At 43.5% G+C, this 16,374-nt stretch overlaps 2 protein-coding genes across 2 annotated transcripts in view; both read right to left on the bottom strand.

The window, feature by feature from the left end:
* LOC310788614 (collagen alpha-3(VI) chain-like) overlaps positions 1-16,374 on the bottom strand; it is a gene marked incomplete at both ends in the record, with an annotated part of 75,476 nt that overhangs the window by 45,758 nt on the left and 13,344 nt on the right. Inside the window, 2 exon segments of the mRNA XM_083650142.1 lie at positions 13,402-13,998; positions 14,471-15,085. Coding sequence (XP_083506268.1) covers positions 13,402-13,998; positions 14,471-15,085 — 1,212 coding nt within the window.
* On the bottom strand, positions 243-11,512 carry LOC310787840 (collagen alpha-3(VI) chain-like; the record flags this gene model as incomplete). Its single annotated transcript, XM_083649306.1, has 6 exons — positions 243-263; positions 991-1,041; positions 3,061-3,211; positions 9,683-9,959; positions 10,073-10,672; positions 11,485-11,512. 6 exons carry the CDS (start codon positions 11,510-11,512, stop codon positions 243-245), a joined length of 1,128 nt encoding a protein of 375 aa, XP_083505432.1.

Genomic DNA, 16,374 nt, shown 5'->3' with positions numbered 1-16,374 from the left:
AATCGTGGAATACACGCGCTGGTGCCGATTAAACTTTTTTGAATAATACGAGACTGGGTGCTCAATACCATCATCATCCTGTAGTAGAACTGCACCCGCCCCTGTATCGCATGCGTCAACGGCAAGTTTGAACGGCCGCTCAAAATTAGGCGCAGCCAGCACTGGAGCCTGTGTCAATACGGCCTTCACGGCCTCAAAGGCATCGCGACAGCTCGGAGACCACTTATAAGGCACCTTCGGGCTCAGCAGATCAGTAAGCGGCACTGCAACCACAGAAAAATTCCTGCAAAAATTTCTGTAATAACCTGCCATCCCCATAAAACGCCTGAGTCCACGGCGAGTGACAGGAGCGGGAAATGACAGGACAGCTTCAACTTTCGAGTGCACAGGCTTAACCTGACCCCGGCCCACAATTTTACCTAAATAAGTCACCGTGCCCTGTCCACTCTCACACTTGGCAAGGTTCAGTGTAAGATTGGCCTCACGCAACCTCCCAAAAACAACTCCGAGCTGTCGGACATGCCGATCCCAAGAGGTTGAATAGACGACAATATCGTCAAGATATGCCTCACAGCCCGACAGGCCTGACAAAACAGTGTTAACTAAACGCTGGAACGTTGCAGGAGCGTTACGCACACCAAATGGCATCACGGTATATTGTAAGAAAGCGTCAGGGGTCACAAAGGCAGATATGACCTGGGCTCGAGGAGTTAACGGCACCTGCCAATAACCTTTTAATAGGTCCAGTTTGGTGACATAATTGGCACGGCCGACATTGTCAACACAATCCTCGATCCTAGGCATAGGATAACAATCAGGTTTCGTGACCCCATTCACCTTGCGAAAATCCGTGCAAAAACGATCCGAGCCGTCAGATTTCATCGCCAAAATGCACGGCGAACTCCATGAACTGGAACTAGGAACTGCTATGCTATTTTCCAGCATGTACTCCACCTGCTTTTGGAGACGAACGCGTTTTTCCGGATTTACCCGGTAGGCATGTTGCTTAATCGGTGGGGAATCTCCCACGTCAATGTCATGCTGCAACACATGAGTACGCGTTGGCACATCTGAAAAGAGAGACACATGAGTTTTAATTAATTTGACCACATCCTCACGTTGAGACTGAACCAAATGCGGAAAACAATCATTAAGCTTCGAAAGAATCTCAGAGTTTTTCAGCCGCCCTTGAACGACAGCATTAGAGGGACCCCTAACATCGTCAGGGTCTTCAGTCAAGACTAGCGCAGCCTGTGTTTCAGGAGGAGCAGTGCTGGACAGTGCCAACACTACCTTTGCCTTATCAGCAGATTCAGCACTGGACAGCTCCGGTGCAGCGCTGACCTCTGCACCGGCAGTTGAGGGAGGAGTAGACTGATCCTCTCTATCCAGATAAGGTTTCAACATGTTTATGTGACAGAGTCGACTGCGTCGTCTGCGCTCAGGCGTGGCAACTATGTAGTCCCGGTCATTCACTTTTTCTTTGACCAAATAAGGACCACTATATCGCGCCTGTAGAGCAGAGCCAGGAATAGGCAAAAAAACCAATACTTTATCCCCAGGATTAAAGCTCCTGCTTTTTGCAGCTTTATCAAACAATCTCTTCATTTTCCCCTGTGCAGTAACCATGTTTTCTTTTGCCAATTCACATGCACGGTGAAGTTTGAAGCGAAAATTTGAGACGTAATCAAGCAGATTTTGTGGTTTGCTATCACCCAGCCACTTCTCCTGTAACAGCCTGAGAGGCCCTCGGACTGTATGTGCAAATACAAGCTCGGCAGGACTAAAACCTAGTGACTCCTGCACCACCTCACGAGCAGCAAACAGGAGGAGATGGACCCCCTCGTCCCAGTCCTTCTCGAACTCAAGGCAGTAGGTCCGCAACATAGATTTTAACGTCCTATGAAAACGCTCAATTGCCCCTTGACTCTCTGGGTGATAGGCGCTCGAACAGAGGTGAGTAATGTCAAGTTGCTTCATCACTTGTGCAAAAACACGCGACATGAAATTTGACCCCTGGTCAGACTGTACAATCTTAGGCAGTCCAAACAAGGAGAAAAACTTCACCAGCGCCTTCGCCACTACTGGGGCTGTAATTTTCCGTAAAGGAATAGCCTCGGGGAAACGAGTTGCAGTGCACATGACAGTTAGAAGGTATTTATTTCCGCTTTTAGTACGGGGTAAAGGCCCGACACAGTCAATCTGAACACGCTCAAATGGCTCTCCTACCACAGGAATCGGATAAAGTGGGTATGGAGAGACAGTTTGATTTTGTTTAGCAATCTGGCACATATGACAAGTTTTGCAATGGTGACGCACGTCACCTTTCAACCCTGGCCAGAAAAAGTACCGCAATATACGATCAAAGGTTTTATTCACCCCCAAATGGCCAGAAAGTGGATTGTCATGTGCCAGTTTCAAAATTTCATTCCGATAGACCTGAGGAATCACTATCTGCTCCACAACCCCCCAACCTTCCTGTACAGGCACCCGTAACGGTGTCCATTTGCGCGTCAGTACTTCATTTTTAAAGAAATATCCCGTGGACATTTCCTCCACCTCCCCTCCTTGAACAACACCTTCAAAGAGAGAAGCTAGTGTCGGATCCCGTTTTTGATCAGCAATAAGCTGTTCACGTGACATGCAGACGCGTGAATTTAGTTATTTTAATGGAGAACAAGGAGCAACTACAGGAGTAACAGGTGGAGAGATCGAGCACTCAGACTCGACCAAGAAACTTTCAGCCAAATCCACCTCTTCCTCCTCAACAGACAAACTCTGTTTCTCCCGCTCCGCCATTGCACGAGTTAGGGCGCAAATTGAGAAAACATCAGGATATCTCAAAGCCAGATCATCAGTGTTCTCTGACAGGGGAACAGCAACAACTTCAGGGTTTATCACTATTCTACCCCCAGCTAAATCATTCCCCAAAAGAAAAGTTGCACCCGCTACTGGGAGTTGCGCACGAATCCCCACTCTAACACTCCCCTTAACTAAGTCCGAGTCAAGGTAAATGTTATGCAATGGCATACCCACATACTGCATATCAAACCCCCTCACCAACACATTTGCTTTAGCAGCAGACTTCTCAGAGAAAGGCAACACATCCTCCAAAATAACAGACTGGTCAGATGCTGTGTCCCTGATAATAGTAACGGGGACCATTGGATCCCCCTCTGTCAAAGATACATAGCCTTTAGTCACAAAGGGCCTGAACGTAGGGGCAGGAGTACACACAAGAGTCTGGGGAACCAAATCATCAAGCATAGTGCCACAAGAAATCGCCTGGGACAGGGAGTCAGTTTTCATTAGATTAATTGTCTTTGTATGGAAGGACTGAGATTTATCCTTGCCACTCAGAACAAAACAATTACTCTTAGTGTGACCACTTTTCTTGCAATAATTGCAAAAGGACTTTAATCCAACAACCTCACCACCAGCTTTATCCTCCATGTCAACACTTGACTTAACAGGTGGGGAAAAAGACCTCACCTGGGCACTATTATCGGAATAGGTGTGCGGTTTTCGCCAGGAAGAGAACTGAGATCCACGCTCAGAAAAAGATGAGTGAAACCTATCAAAACTGTCCTTGTGAGTGAGGACATATTCGTCAGCGAGGATAGCAGCTGCAGATAATTTTTCCACCTTCTGCTCATTAATGTAAATCGCAATTCTATCTGGCAGACAGTTTCTAAATTCTTCAATGAGAATTAATTCCCGCAGCTGGTCAAACTCAGTGACATTTTTAGAGTTGCACCACCGATCAAATGAAGCCTCCTTCTCCCGACCAAACTCTACATATGTCATATTATCTGCCTTCCTAAACCGACGAAACTTCTGCCGATAAGCCTCCGGAACCAACTCCAGGGCCCTAAGCACCGCGACTTTAACCTGATCGTAGTCCAGACTTGCATCTGTTGACAAAGAAGCATATGCTTCCTGGGCTTTCCCAGTCAGCACACACTGTAGGAGCAATGGCCAAACATTTTTGGGCCATTTTAAAGTGGTCGCCACCCGCTCAAACAAGATGAAATATCTGTCAACATCCCTTCCACTGAATGGAGGAATCATGCGGATGCATTTTGTGACATCAAATTCTGAGCGGGGAGTAGCCACAGTCTGTGAGTCAGGAGAAGACTGATTTACTTCCAGCTCTCTTAGCCGAAGTTTAGTTCTCTCCTCTATCTCTCGTGTAGTCACTTGTGCATCAAGCTCCTTTTCCCGCAGCCTTGCATTTAGCTCTTTCTCTTGGAGCTCCATACGTCTCATCTCTAGATCAATCTCCCTCATTCTAATCAAGTGTTCTGGGCTCTGCTTTACAGCTGACTCCGACACACTTCCACCATCGGAAAACAAAATTCCTTTCTCCTGTAGGACAGACCATACTTCACATTTAATTTCCTGCTTTTTAGATTGTTTTGACACAGTTACACTATAATGACTCGCAATGGAAATCAAGTTCTCTTTTGTACATTTATCAAATGCCTCAAGAGAAGGATGTGCCACAAAATCCTCTATTTTAAACTCCATCTTAAGGGAGATGTCAATCAAATTGCCAATAGACAACAAAAAAAATATCGCTAACGCGACAACAGGCAAAAAAACTGGCCCGCCGCAACACGACACAGACCAACTCACAGCCAAAGCGCAGCACCACGCACTAGAAAAATACACACTGCCCACTCAGCAGCACACACACTGTGGCGTCCAAAACAGGTGCGCAACAACACCGCACCAAAACTCAGGCACAAGGTAGACGTGCTTAAAGAAAAAAAAACTACTCAAAGCACACTAACCTACTGAGGCGGCCAAAACACACAACTCTCAGCAAAAAAAAAACTCGCGATCGACGAGCCCCCATTATGTTACGGCCTCCACAATACAAAAATCAAAACAGGCTCAAGTGGAGAACATAACATAAAAGGACGCCAACACAAGGATAAAAAAGGATAGGGTTTTTATTTGTTTCCCAACTCCTGAAAGAAAAAGAAGCCCAAAACCATAAAATAAGAAAACCTGGCAGTTCGGCCAAAATAAGCAAAAGGGAGAGGGGTCTGGGCTGGCCCATATAGGGCCGTCGAAGCCAGCCCCTCTCCTTAAGCTAACAATTCAAAAGTTAAAGAATACTTTAGGAAAACTAAACTACGGTAAAACTAATAACGAAAAATATAACTACCGAACTTACCAGGTTTAAACTAAAATAATAAAGCCTGGCACCTATTGTGCCAGGACCTAAGAAAGTAAAGGAATGGGCATGAGGATCAAACAAAACTGCAGGTGCTGCTGGGCTGGATTTCAGAGGTAGAACTGCTGTGTCCCAGCAGCAAGCCAGCTTATATACCAAGCAGAGCTGCATCAGCAATCAGGTCTGCAGGTGTTCAGCCTGAGGTAATGAGGAGCAGAGGAGATCAATTAAGCAGCTTCACACACAGCATGTAAACACATAAATGTATAGCATAATACATACCGTGTGTGAAGCTGATCATGCACCATGGCCATGGCCACACGCAACAGCATTATTAACGCCAATACTGTAAAGCACAATTCCAGCATCTTTCAATCTGTTCGATGGAACTAGGGCATCGTCTTCTGACTTTCTCCCACTTAAGAGAATCAGTATCTGTGGGACCCCTTCTTGAGCTCTACTTCCAGACGAGGCAATAAACATGTTCTTTCTCACATAATCAAGGGCTTCTCCAGTATTAATGGTTGTCCCTCCTTTAAGTTTTATGTTGTTTATATGTCTCAACATATGCCTCTTTAATGAGTATGTGTTCAGGAGAAACTCTGTGGTTGGCTTGTCACTGTATTGATTCAAAGCAATTTGCACTTTGCTTGGCCCAATTTCTATTTGCTCAAGAAACTGTTTGACAAAATCCAAAATTTGTCTTGCATTTGTATGCATATCATCAGATCCATCAAGGAGAAAAACAATATCAGCACTCTGGAGTTCTAATTTGACGTTCTGCTGAACGTAGCGATGTCATCAACACTGTAATAATTGATGATGATGTTCCAAAAATAGACATCGAACCCGTTGAAGTCACACGACTGTTTAAAAAAATAAACACCAATAAGGCCACGGGCCCTGATGGTGTCTCAGCCTTCCTCTTAAAGACATGTGCGGAGGAACTCACACCAGCTTGGGTCCCTGTCTTTCAGAGGTCGGTCGACTCACACACAGTCCCATCTCTGTGGAAGATAGCAATTATAACTCCTCTTCCGAAAAAACCTGTTCCCCAAGAACACAATGATTATAGACCAGTAGCCCTGACCTCTATTGTTAGTAAATGTTTAGAAAAATTGATGGTGTGGAAGCTGAAGTCAAACATACATGGACAGTTAGATTCTTATCAGTTTGCCTATAAAGACAACCGTGGCACTGATGATGCAATACTTACCATAACACACTCCATCCTGCAACATATTGAAAACCCCAAGGCTTACGCTAGATTGCTGTTTGTAGACTTCAGCTCTGCTTTTAACACTCTGCAGCCACACATCCTTCTCAGTAAACTCAGTCAGATGTCTGTTAACCCATATATCATCAGGTGGTATCACTCATTCTTAACCAACAGGACCCAGCAAGTCCGAGTGAACCAGGCACTGTCTGAGCCCAAGGTGATCAACACAGGTGTCCCCCAGGGATGCGTGAGTTCGCCCCCTCTTTTTACAGTGTACACAAACGATTGTAGAAGTATTCATTCAGGAATTTTCGTTATTAAATTTTCAGACGATACTGCCATCTTGGGTCTTATAGACACAGACACAGACATTTCGAGTTATAGTCTGGAGGTCGAAAGGTTTGTACAGTGGTGTGAGGACCATCACCTCATTGTAAATACAAAAAAAACAGAGGAAATTATTTTTGATCCAGGGCACCTGGGGGATCATTCCCCAGTGTTAGTCCACAATGCCCAAATTGCCCAGGTCCATTCATACAAATACTTGGGTGTACACATTGACTGTAATCTGTCTTGGAATGTCCATGTAAATTCTGTGTGCTCTAGGATCCAGCAGCGACTGTACTTCCTGCGACGACTCAGGGTGTTTGGGGTCGGACAGAGGATTTTGTTATTATTTTATCATGCTGTTATAGAGAGCATTTTTCGTTACGGTATGTCTGCTTGGTTTGGCAACTTACCAGTTAAGCTGAAATCACAAATAAATAGACTGGCTCATACTGCAATGAAAGTGATGGGGGTGAGGGAGCACCCCTCCCTTCAAATACTCTTTGAGGAAACTGTAATCAGACAAGCTAGGAAGATCATTGCTGACCCCTCTCATGTCTTGTATTCAGAATACGAACTGCTTCCATCTGGCAGGCGTTACAGAGTCCCAATCAAGAACAAAAAAAGACACCTCAACAGATACAAATACTCTTTCATCCCCATATCAGTCAGTCTCCTAAACTCAGGTCATAGGTAATGTATTGTTGATTGTACTGTAAATTATTGATGTTTGCACTTTGGTTGTGTATTTGCACATGTCGGCACTGGTGTGCTATGCACTATTGTTTTTTTGTTTTTGTTTTTGTTATGGCACTGTGTACCTATGTGGCAGCCTGTATGTCCAAGACAAATTTCCCTCGGGACAAATTAAAATAATCTTGAATCTTGAATCTTGAATTTCAAGACTGTTGGTGTGTCTGAAATGGATACACAAATGTTTTACAAAGACCACATCTTTGCTGTAAACAATCCCTGAGATAGTTTGCTACACCTAGTGGTATACAACTATACTACCTTTATGTACAACCACATATTCAGATCTCAAGAGAGGTAGGCCTATATATTGTCTATACAATATTGAAATGCAATGTGCAAAAACTATATTTCTACTTCTTACCAATAGTAGGTGGATATTCCGTTGATTCTTGAGCACCACTCATTATGGCTTCCACAGACAAATGTATGCTGTTAAGAGAGTTCAAGTTGGCGACGGTAAAATAATGTGCTGGTGTAAAAGAGATGGTTTGCATCTCCAAAGTATCAGCATTCTTTGTTCCAATACAAAAGGTCCTTATTCCATTTTCTTTGAGTGACTGTGCCGGGCCTCTAACATCATCACCTGATCTGCCACCACTGAATAAAAAGAGATATTGAGGGACACCTTCTGCACGTCTGCCCCCAACTGAAGCAGCAAAGACACTGTCTCTGACAAACTCCAGTGCTGTGCCAGTGTTGAGGGGTCTTCCCAACTTGTGTCTCATTGTTCTTATGGAATTGAGCACATCAGTCTTGGATGAATATGAATTCAAATAGAAATTGGCTGTGGCATCACGGCTGTATTGCACAACGGCCACCTGGTCTTTGTCCTCTAGATTCAAACGCTCAACTATTTTTTCAACAAAGCCACGTATCCCCTCAAAGCCATTTCTTGAGTCATATGATCCATCAATAAGAAATACTACATCATTTTTCTCAGAATCTGAAATGAAGACAAAAAAAGAGTTGTAGAAGCAAAGAAAATGTGATTTTTCTGATTGTAACAGAAAAGCAGCTACAGTGACAGTCCTCCTGAGTTCATTGCTCACTTACAAGTACACGACACAAGTGAAATATTATTCAGTCATACGCATGGATAACATCTCAATTCATTTTTGAACACATTCTCTCACACCCTTTACAAAATATATCTTACCAAAATCCTTTGTGGGAACAGCTGGCACTATATGGTGGGAAGCTTCTTTTAACAATGACAACACGTGCTGCTGAGCAGTAGGTAGGTCCTCATAATCAGTGATAGACAGGCCATAATTAGGTTCATGAGAGATTGTCTGTAGTTCTAGGGTGTCTGCATCAGTTGTTCCAATGCCAATTGAAATTACACCAATCTCTTTCAACTTCCTAACAGGGAGTCTTATGTCATCTCCAGATCTCCCACCACTCAGTAGTATAAGTATCTGTGGAACTCCCTCAATGAGCCTGCTTCCTGAGGCAGGAGTAAAGACATGGTCACTCACATACAGGAGAGCTGCTCCAATGTTGTGAGGATCTCCTCCTTTGTGACGTAGACCTCTTATCGCATCAAGCACCTCATCTTGTGTTGAGTAACTTGCCAAACCGAAATTAATCTCTGCCGTGTTGCTGTACTGGACTACAGACACGTGATCTTTGTTTCCGTCAATATTTAGGTTCGTCACTATTCTCTGCACAAAGTCTTGAATATCTGGGAATCCTCTCTGGGAATCATCGGAACCATCAAGTAAAAATACAATGTCTCTTCTGCTGCCATCTGTAATAACACAAGCAGTCATACAAAATGGGCTGATGATGGAATTTTAAGAGCAGTGTTTTTCCCCACTCCAAATGTACCGATAATTGTGATCATTGCCATCTTACCATATAATGCTGGCATCATAGCAGGGGCTTCAGCCTTCTTGCTGGCTGAGCCAGCCTTCTCAATGGCTGAGAATAGTTGCTTTTCAATGCCTGACAGATAATTTAAATCTGCTGCAAAGTAAGCCTGGCTGGCTTCCTGTGAAATAGTTTGAAGCTCAAGGATATCTGCATTCTTTAGTCCCACCACAAATGCCATCACACCAATTTCATTCAAGTTTGCCACAGCATTTCTGACATCATCACTTGACCGCCCACCAGTCATGAGAATTAATATCTGAGGGACACCTTCTTGATGCCTACTTCCAGAGGAGGCTGTCAAGATAGTATCCTTGACATACTGGAGAGCTACTCCAGTGTTGAGGGGTCTGCCTCCTTTATGCCTCAGACCTCGTAAAGCATCAACAACATTCTGCTGTGTTTTGTATGTGTTCAGAAAGAAATCTGCAGAAGGATCTCTGCTGTACTGAACCACTGAGACACGATCTTTGTTCTCATCCACGTTGAATTTCTCCACCACTCTCTCAACAAAGTCGAGCATTGCTACAAATTCATTCTGCATTTCATCCGAGGAATCCAGTAAAAATACAATATCCCGTTGAATGGATTCAGTTTTATCTATGGACGATTTAACAGACATAAGGATAATGCTCAATTAGAATTATAGATTACGTTTTGAATTCAAACAATGAAAAAGACCAAAGAATAAAACAATCTTGTATATATCTTACCTAATGCCGTCTGTGGTTCAAGTCTTGCTTGACGGGGCACCCTTTTCACAAATGACACAAGTTGATTATGGATGCTCTCAAGATCATCAAAACGTGGGACAGAGAAAGCATACGAGGGGATATATGCAATCATTTGCAGCTCTAGTATGTCTGCATTTCTGGTCCCTATCATAAACGGAATACATTTGTACTGTTTTAGAGCTGCAGCAGCACTTGCAACGGCATCTTGAGATCTACCCCCACTCAATAGGATCAATATCTGAGGGACACCTTCTTGACGTCGACTCCCGGAGGATTCAATAAAAACATGATTCCTCACATACTCAAGAGATGCCCCAGTGTTGCGTTGTCTGCCCCCTTTATGCTGCAATTGCTGGATGGAATCAAGAACATCTTGTTTTTCCGTGTATGTATTCAAACTGAACTGTGTCTGTGGTTCTCTGCTGTACTGCACCACAGAAACACGGTCTCGACTTTCCCCAACGTTGAGTGTCTCTACCACTCTTTGGACAAAGCTTCGCATTGCTGGGAATCCACTCCTTGTGTCATCTGACCCATCCAATAGAAACACTATGTCTCTTTGAGTGGCATCTAATTCAACTAGGAAAAATAGGAAAGCCTGTTTAAGAATGATGCATATAATAAAATGACAATACAGTGAGTTACAAATATTGGATACAGTTCTTGACCTGAGCCAAGATGTTGTTTTTTTATAACATAAAATAAAACACATACTAATACAACAACATCCCTAAAAGTAGAAAGTCGAATTAATGCAAAGACAATGTAAATGTGGTCTTAAATGGCAGAACATTTAAGAACATTTGTACATCAAGAAATGATTGGAGCACTTGAAAGTAACTAGATAGCGACAGAGGAGTGCATTCCTCTTCCACAAATGGAAGTAGGACAAAGGTCTGTATGAAAAAGATGACAAAACGACTCTAAGGATTCAGTCAATGATGTGATTATCATTGGCTCAAGGAAGAGCTTAGGTCAATGATGTGATTATCATTGGCTCAAGGAAGAGCTTAAGATTAGAGAGGGAACATTCGCTGATGTGAAGCAGTCAAGAAAAAGCCTCTCCAATGCAGAAGAAATAGGATTTGTGCCAAAAGTGCTTTCTAAGATGCAAGCAAAACAATGACGTTCCCTCCTCGCATTTCCAGCACTTTGTTGAGGAATACACAGCAGCATAACCAGGAAGTGGCCTTTTGAATGCAGACAGTTTGAGGAAAATGAAACTGATGCATTGACGTTCTTCAAAAGATGATGCAGTTTCATTGGTATTCAAACTACCGGTATACAAGACCAAAGTCTAAAATAGAAGCAGGGATGGCGGTCGACGGGTTGTGTGTGTGGGGGGGGAGTGTCAGTGTGATTCTCAACTGCGAATCAATGACACTTCTTACCTACAATAGTGGGGGGCTCAATTCCCATTTTCGACTGGACAAATGCAACTATCTCCGGTTGAATAGACAAGAGTTCACCAAAGACAGGTAGGTTGAAAAGAAATCTAGAGGAAAAGGCAATTTTCTGAAGCTCCTCCTCTTTGGCATTTTTCATTCCAATGGCAAAAGACAGAACCCCGAGTTCTTTCAGGTCGAATGCAGCGCCTGAGACATCATCATTGGATACCCCTCCAGTCAGCAAAAACAGAATCTGAGGGACCCCTTCCAGGCGTCTGCTCCCAGATGAAGCGGTGAAAACATTGTCTTGAACAAACTGGAGAGCAGCCCCGGTGTTCCGAGGTCTTCCTCCTTTGTGGCGAAGACTTCTCACAGCATAGATGATAGCCCTTTTGGATTTGTGTGTTTTTAAGTGGAAGTAAACGGTGTTATCATCACTATAATGAATGACAGCCACTCGAACTTTGTCTTCATCAATATCCAGCTCTTCTGCCATTCTTCTGATGAACTCTCGCATAGCCGGTAGTCCATTTCTGGAGTCGTCTGAACCATCAAGGAGAAACACTACGTCCCTTTTGTTGCCCCCTGTGTCAACTATAGGTGATAGATAGATAGACAGGGAATACACGGACTGGTTGTTTAAGACTTTTTGGATTCGTTCAACATATACATTTCATAAAGAGAAAGGTAAACTCATTATAATGTGAAATGAAAGACTACACTCATGCTATTTATCAGCATGAATGAAAAGGAATGCCGAGCGTTGAATTACAGAGTTACTGCCACTGCAGTAAGCTACTGTTCTGAAAGTATTATTTCAAGCAGGACTGTAGGAGCCATCTTTTCATCAAAAAGATGTTATGTATGATATATAGTAAATCATCAGCTCATCTTCAAAGAAAAAACAGAGATGTGGAAATGATGGAAATGTCCTAGTATTGAAAGCCAGAGAAACACAAAGTGGCAGAATTTCCAAAGATGATAGATTTTCTAGTCAAGGTAATGCTACATAATCCATCTCATGCAACTGAAATGTAGCCTAAACAGCAGCTTATATTAATTAATGAGTCTTTAAACTAAGAATTCATGCTGAATATTCTGGAGAGAAAGAATATTCTGAAGAGCAAAAATCAATATTCCAGATACGGAACATTGTATGCCACTTTTAGGCATATATAAGTGTGAAATACTTACCTACTAAATCGGGAATTCCAGAAGTCATGGATTCATCTGTGTCTTTTGATAGGCTCAATGTAGCAACAAGCTGTGACTGGATTGAAGGCAATTCTGAGAAATCAGTGACCTTGTATGTGAAACCAGGTTTAAAGGCAATCATTTCCAACTCTGAGAGACTGGCGTCTCCCACTCCAACCCCAACGGACACAATTTCACGGTCTTTAAGAGCAGAGGCTGGGCCTTCCACATTATCTCTGGAGCGTTTGCTACTCAGAAGAATGAGTATCTGGGGCACACCCTCTAGTCTTCTGCTACCCGTAGAGGAGGTGAAAATATTGTGCCTCACAAACTGGAGAGCTGCCCCAGTATTAAGGTTTCTCCCACCCTTGTGCCTTAAATTATCTATCGCATTGATAACGGCATTCTTTGTTTTGTGAGAACTCAGATAAAAATTGGCTTCAGGCTTCTCAGCATACTGAACCACAGATACTCTGTCTTTGTTCTCATCCACAGAGAGTCTTTCCACTATACTCTTAACAAAGAGTTGTATTTCTGGGAATCCATTGCTTGTGTCCTCAGAGCCATCCAGTAGGAACACAATATCTCTTTTTACAGCATCACCATGTACTAAGACACAACAAGAGATGCACTTATTTTGTTACAGCACCAAGACCATCAGTTGAAGCATGTTACTCTTAAATGAGTTTTACACGACAAACGATAAAGAAAATAGATGGTGCTTACCTTGCTTTAGGACGACTTCCAGCTCTTCCTTGGGAAGGCTCACATAGGTATTGAGCTTTTGTTGCACAGTGTCAAGCTCACTGAATTCTTTCACGTTGAAGGCAAAGTTGGGGTTGTGTGAAATGGCTTCAATCTGCTTTGGGTCTGCATCCCTGACACCAACACCAAATGGTACCACTCCGTCTGTCTTCAGGGCACCGGCAGGCTCTTGCACATTATCCCTTGACCTGCCTCCAGTCAAAACAATCAGAAACTGAGGGACATGTTGTGCTGCCCGGCTACCATGCTTTTCAGACATGATGGTGTCCTTCATGAATTTCAGGGCAGTTCCTGTGTTGAGGCTACGCCCACCAGCCAGTGTTAACCCATTGACAGCTCGTATCACCTCATCTTTGGTTTGGTAAGTGTTCAGGTAGAAATTGGGGGTCGGCCTCTCACTATGTTGAACCACCGAAACCCGTACTCTGTCAATTCCGAGATCAAGTGGTTGGATGACTTTGATGATAAAATCCCGGATGTAGGGGAAATCAGCCCGAACATTGTCTGAGCCATCAATCAGGAATGCAACGTCCCTCTCAGCTCCAGTAATAACTGTAACTGAAAGAAAAAAGAATGAATAGTTAACCGTTCATTCAGATTGCAGACTTTTCACTACAGTCACAGTGGCCCTCATTTATTAATTAATTAATTAATTAATCAATCGATTAATTTATTAATTTGTTAATTGATTATCTTACTTCTCTTTTTTATATATTTTACCTTTGTTTCTCTTCTTCTCAAAGCCTATTTTATGCGAAGCACTTTGAGTTGCTTATGTGTATGGAACAGATGCAAGAGAAACACTGCACCGCACGTCCACGCTCGCTCTATTAACTGCGCACACGAGGTGAGAGCTGCAGTGAGATTTCATCATGGTCTGCGCTCACGTGGAGATTAATAGATGCCGAGCGCTGCGGGGGTAGATCGTACGCGCAGTTTTCCGCCATACGTCGGCTTGATAAATGAGGTTAAATGAGATTAAAATTAAGACATTCATTACTTCATCAAAACATAAACATATTAAACTCACCCGTTTCTGATGTCACATCTGTATCGCCAACCACTGTTATCAATGGGGTCATGATTTGTTCAACAACATTTGGCAGGTTAGAGAATCTTGCTTCATGGTAAGCCAAGTTTGGAACAAATGCAACTGTGCTCAGTAATCCTTCATCTGCCTGTCCAGAACTGACTGTGAAGGTCAAAACACCAGCCAGAGCAACTTTGTCGGCTATCATTTTAACCTCGTCCTGGGCTGGACCACCTGTGACCAGAACCAACACCTGCTCGACACCCTGTCTCCTCCGCGACCCAGCTGCCGGCTGGAACATGTTGGCTAGGGCATAATCCATGGCAGCTCCTGTGTTCAAAACGGAGCCTCCAGTCAGCCGGAGTTGAGCGATGCCGTCCAGAACAGCTTGCCTGTTGCCGTGGGTGTTCAGATAAAACTCAATTCTTGGGCGCTCAGCAAACTGCATGAGGCCAATCTGGACCCTGTCTGGTTGCACATCCAGCTGGTTCACCACGTTGTTCATGAACTCTCGTACGTAGGGGAGGTTACCGCTGCCGACGTAACTGGAGCCATCCACAAGGAATACAATGTCTCTGACAATTCTTTGTCTATGCACTGTAGTTGTCTCCGTCACTGAAGAAAAGCACAAAGGACAAAATAACAATTAATTAGTCCCTGTAATAACATGTAATACAATAAAGAGCCTTTTTTGAAGAAGAAAAAAATGGATATAGTTCTTTCTCACTGGGATGGACGTGATTAATTTGTGTGAACTGTGTACAATAAAAGATTATTTTAGTCGTATAGGCATAGAGGGTTATTCCAGTGCCAATGTGGACACCCAGAGCCTATCAGGCCGACGACTAAGAAGACTCTGGGACAGACGGGATGATATTTATGGGTTTCCGATGTACAGCGGACGTCTGCACCAAGACTTCCGCTTCCATGGTTGTTTACATTCCAACGTCTCATACACTATGCAGTTATGTGTTTATAGAGACATGACGTCTGGACCAAACGTCTCATACACTATGCAGTTATGTGTTTATAGAGACATGACGTCTGGACCAAACGTCTCATACACTATGCAGTTGTGTTTATAGAGACATGACGTCTGGCCCAAACATCTCATACACTATGCAGTTATGTGTTTATAGAGACATGACGTCTGGACCAAACGTCTCATACACTATGCAGTTATGTGTTTATAGAGACATGACGTCTGGCCCAAACGTTTCATACACTATGCAGTTGTGTTTATAGAGACATGACGTCTGGACCAAACGTCTCATACACTATGCAGTTGTGTTTATAGAGACATGACGTCTGGACCAAACGTCTCATACACTATGCAGTTATCTGTTTATAGAGACATGAAGTCTGGACCAAACGTCTCATACACTATGCAGTTATCTGTTTATAGAGACATGAAGTCTGGACCAAACGTCTCATACACTATGCAGTTATGTGTTTATGTCATGTCGTCTGGACCTAACGTCTCATACACTATGCAGTTATGTGTTTATGTCATGTCGTCTGGACCTAACGTCTCATACACTATGCAGTTATGTGTTTATGTCATGTCGTCTGGACCTAACGTCTCATACACTATTATGGCCCCTATCGTTGCATCGGCGTAGTTTCTAGGCCGAGCGCCTGGCGCAGCGCAAATCAGTGGCCGTGGACCAGCGCACTTGATATCTTCGTGTTGGCGCTCCACGCAGCCTAAAGCGTTACAACCACGCCTTTTAAGCGTAAAATTATGCATAGTCCGCTCATTGGAGAATTGCAGTAAAGAGTCACACGCTTGCCTTTTAAGCTCCAATTCCTGGACAAATCCGGTAAAACCAGACAAAGCCAAGCGCTCTGCCCCCCCCCCCCCCCTCCCTTCATCCAGTCTGTCTGTCTCCATATATAGGCTA

Source organism: Poromitra crassiceps (genome assembly GCF_964638095.1).
Source record: "Poromitra crassiceps genome assembly, chromosome: 13".
Lineage (NCBI taxonomy): Eukaryota > Metazoa > Chordata > Actinopteri > Beryciformes > Melamphaidae > Poromitra > Poromitra crassiceps.
The sequence above is the reverse complement of the archived record's forward strand: the minus strand, read 5'-3'. Positions and strand labels throughout refer to the sequence as shown.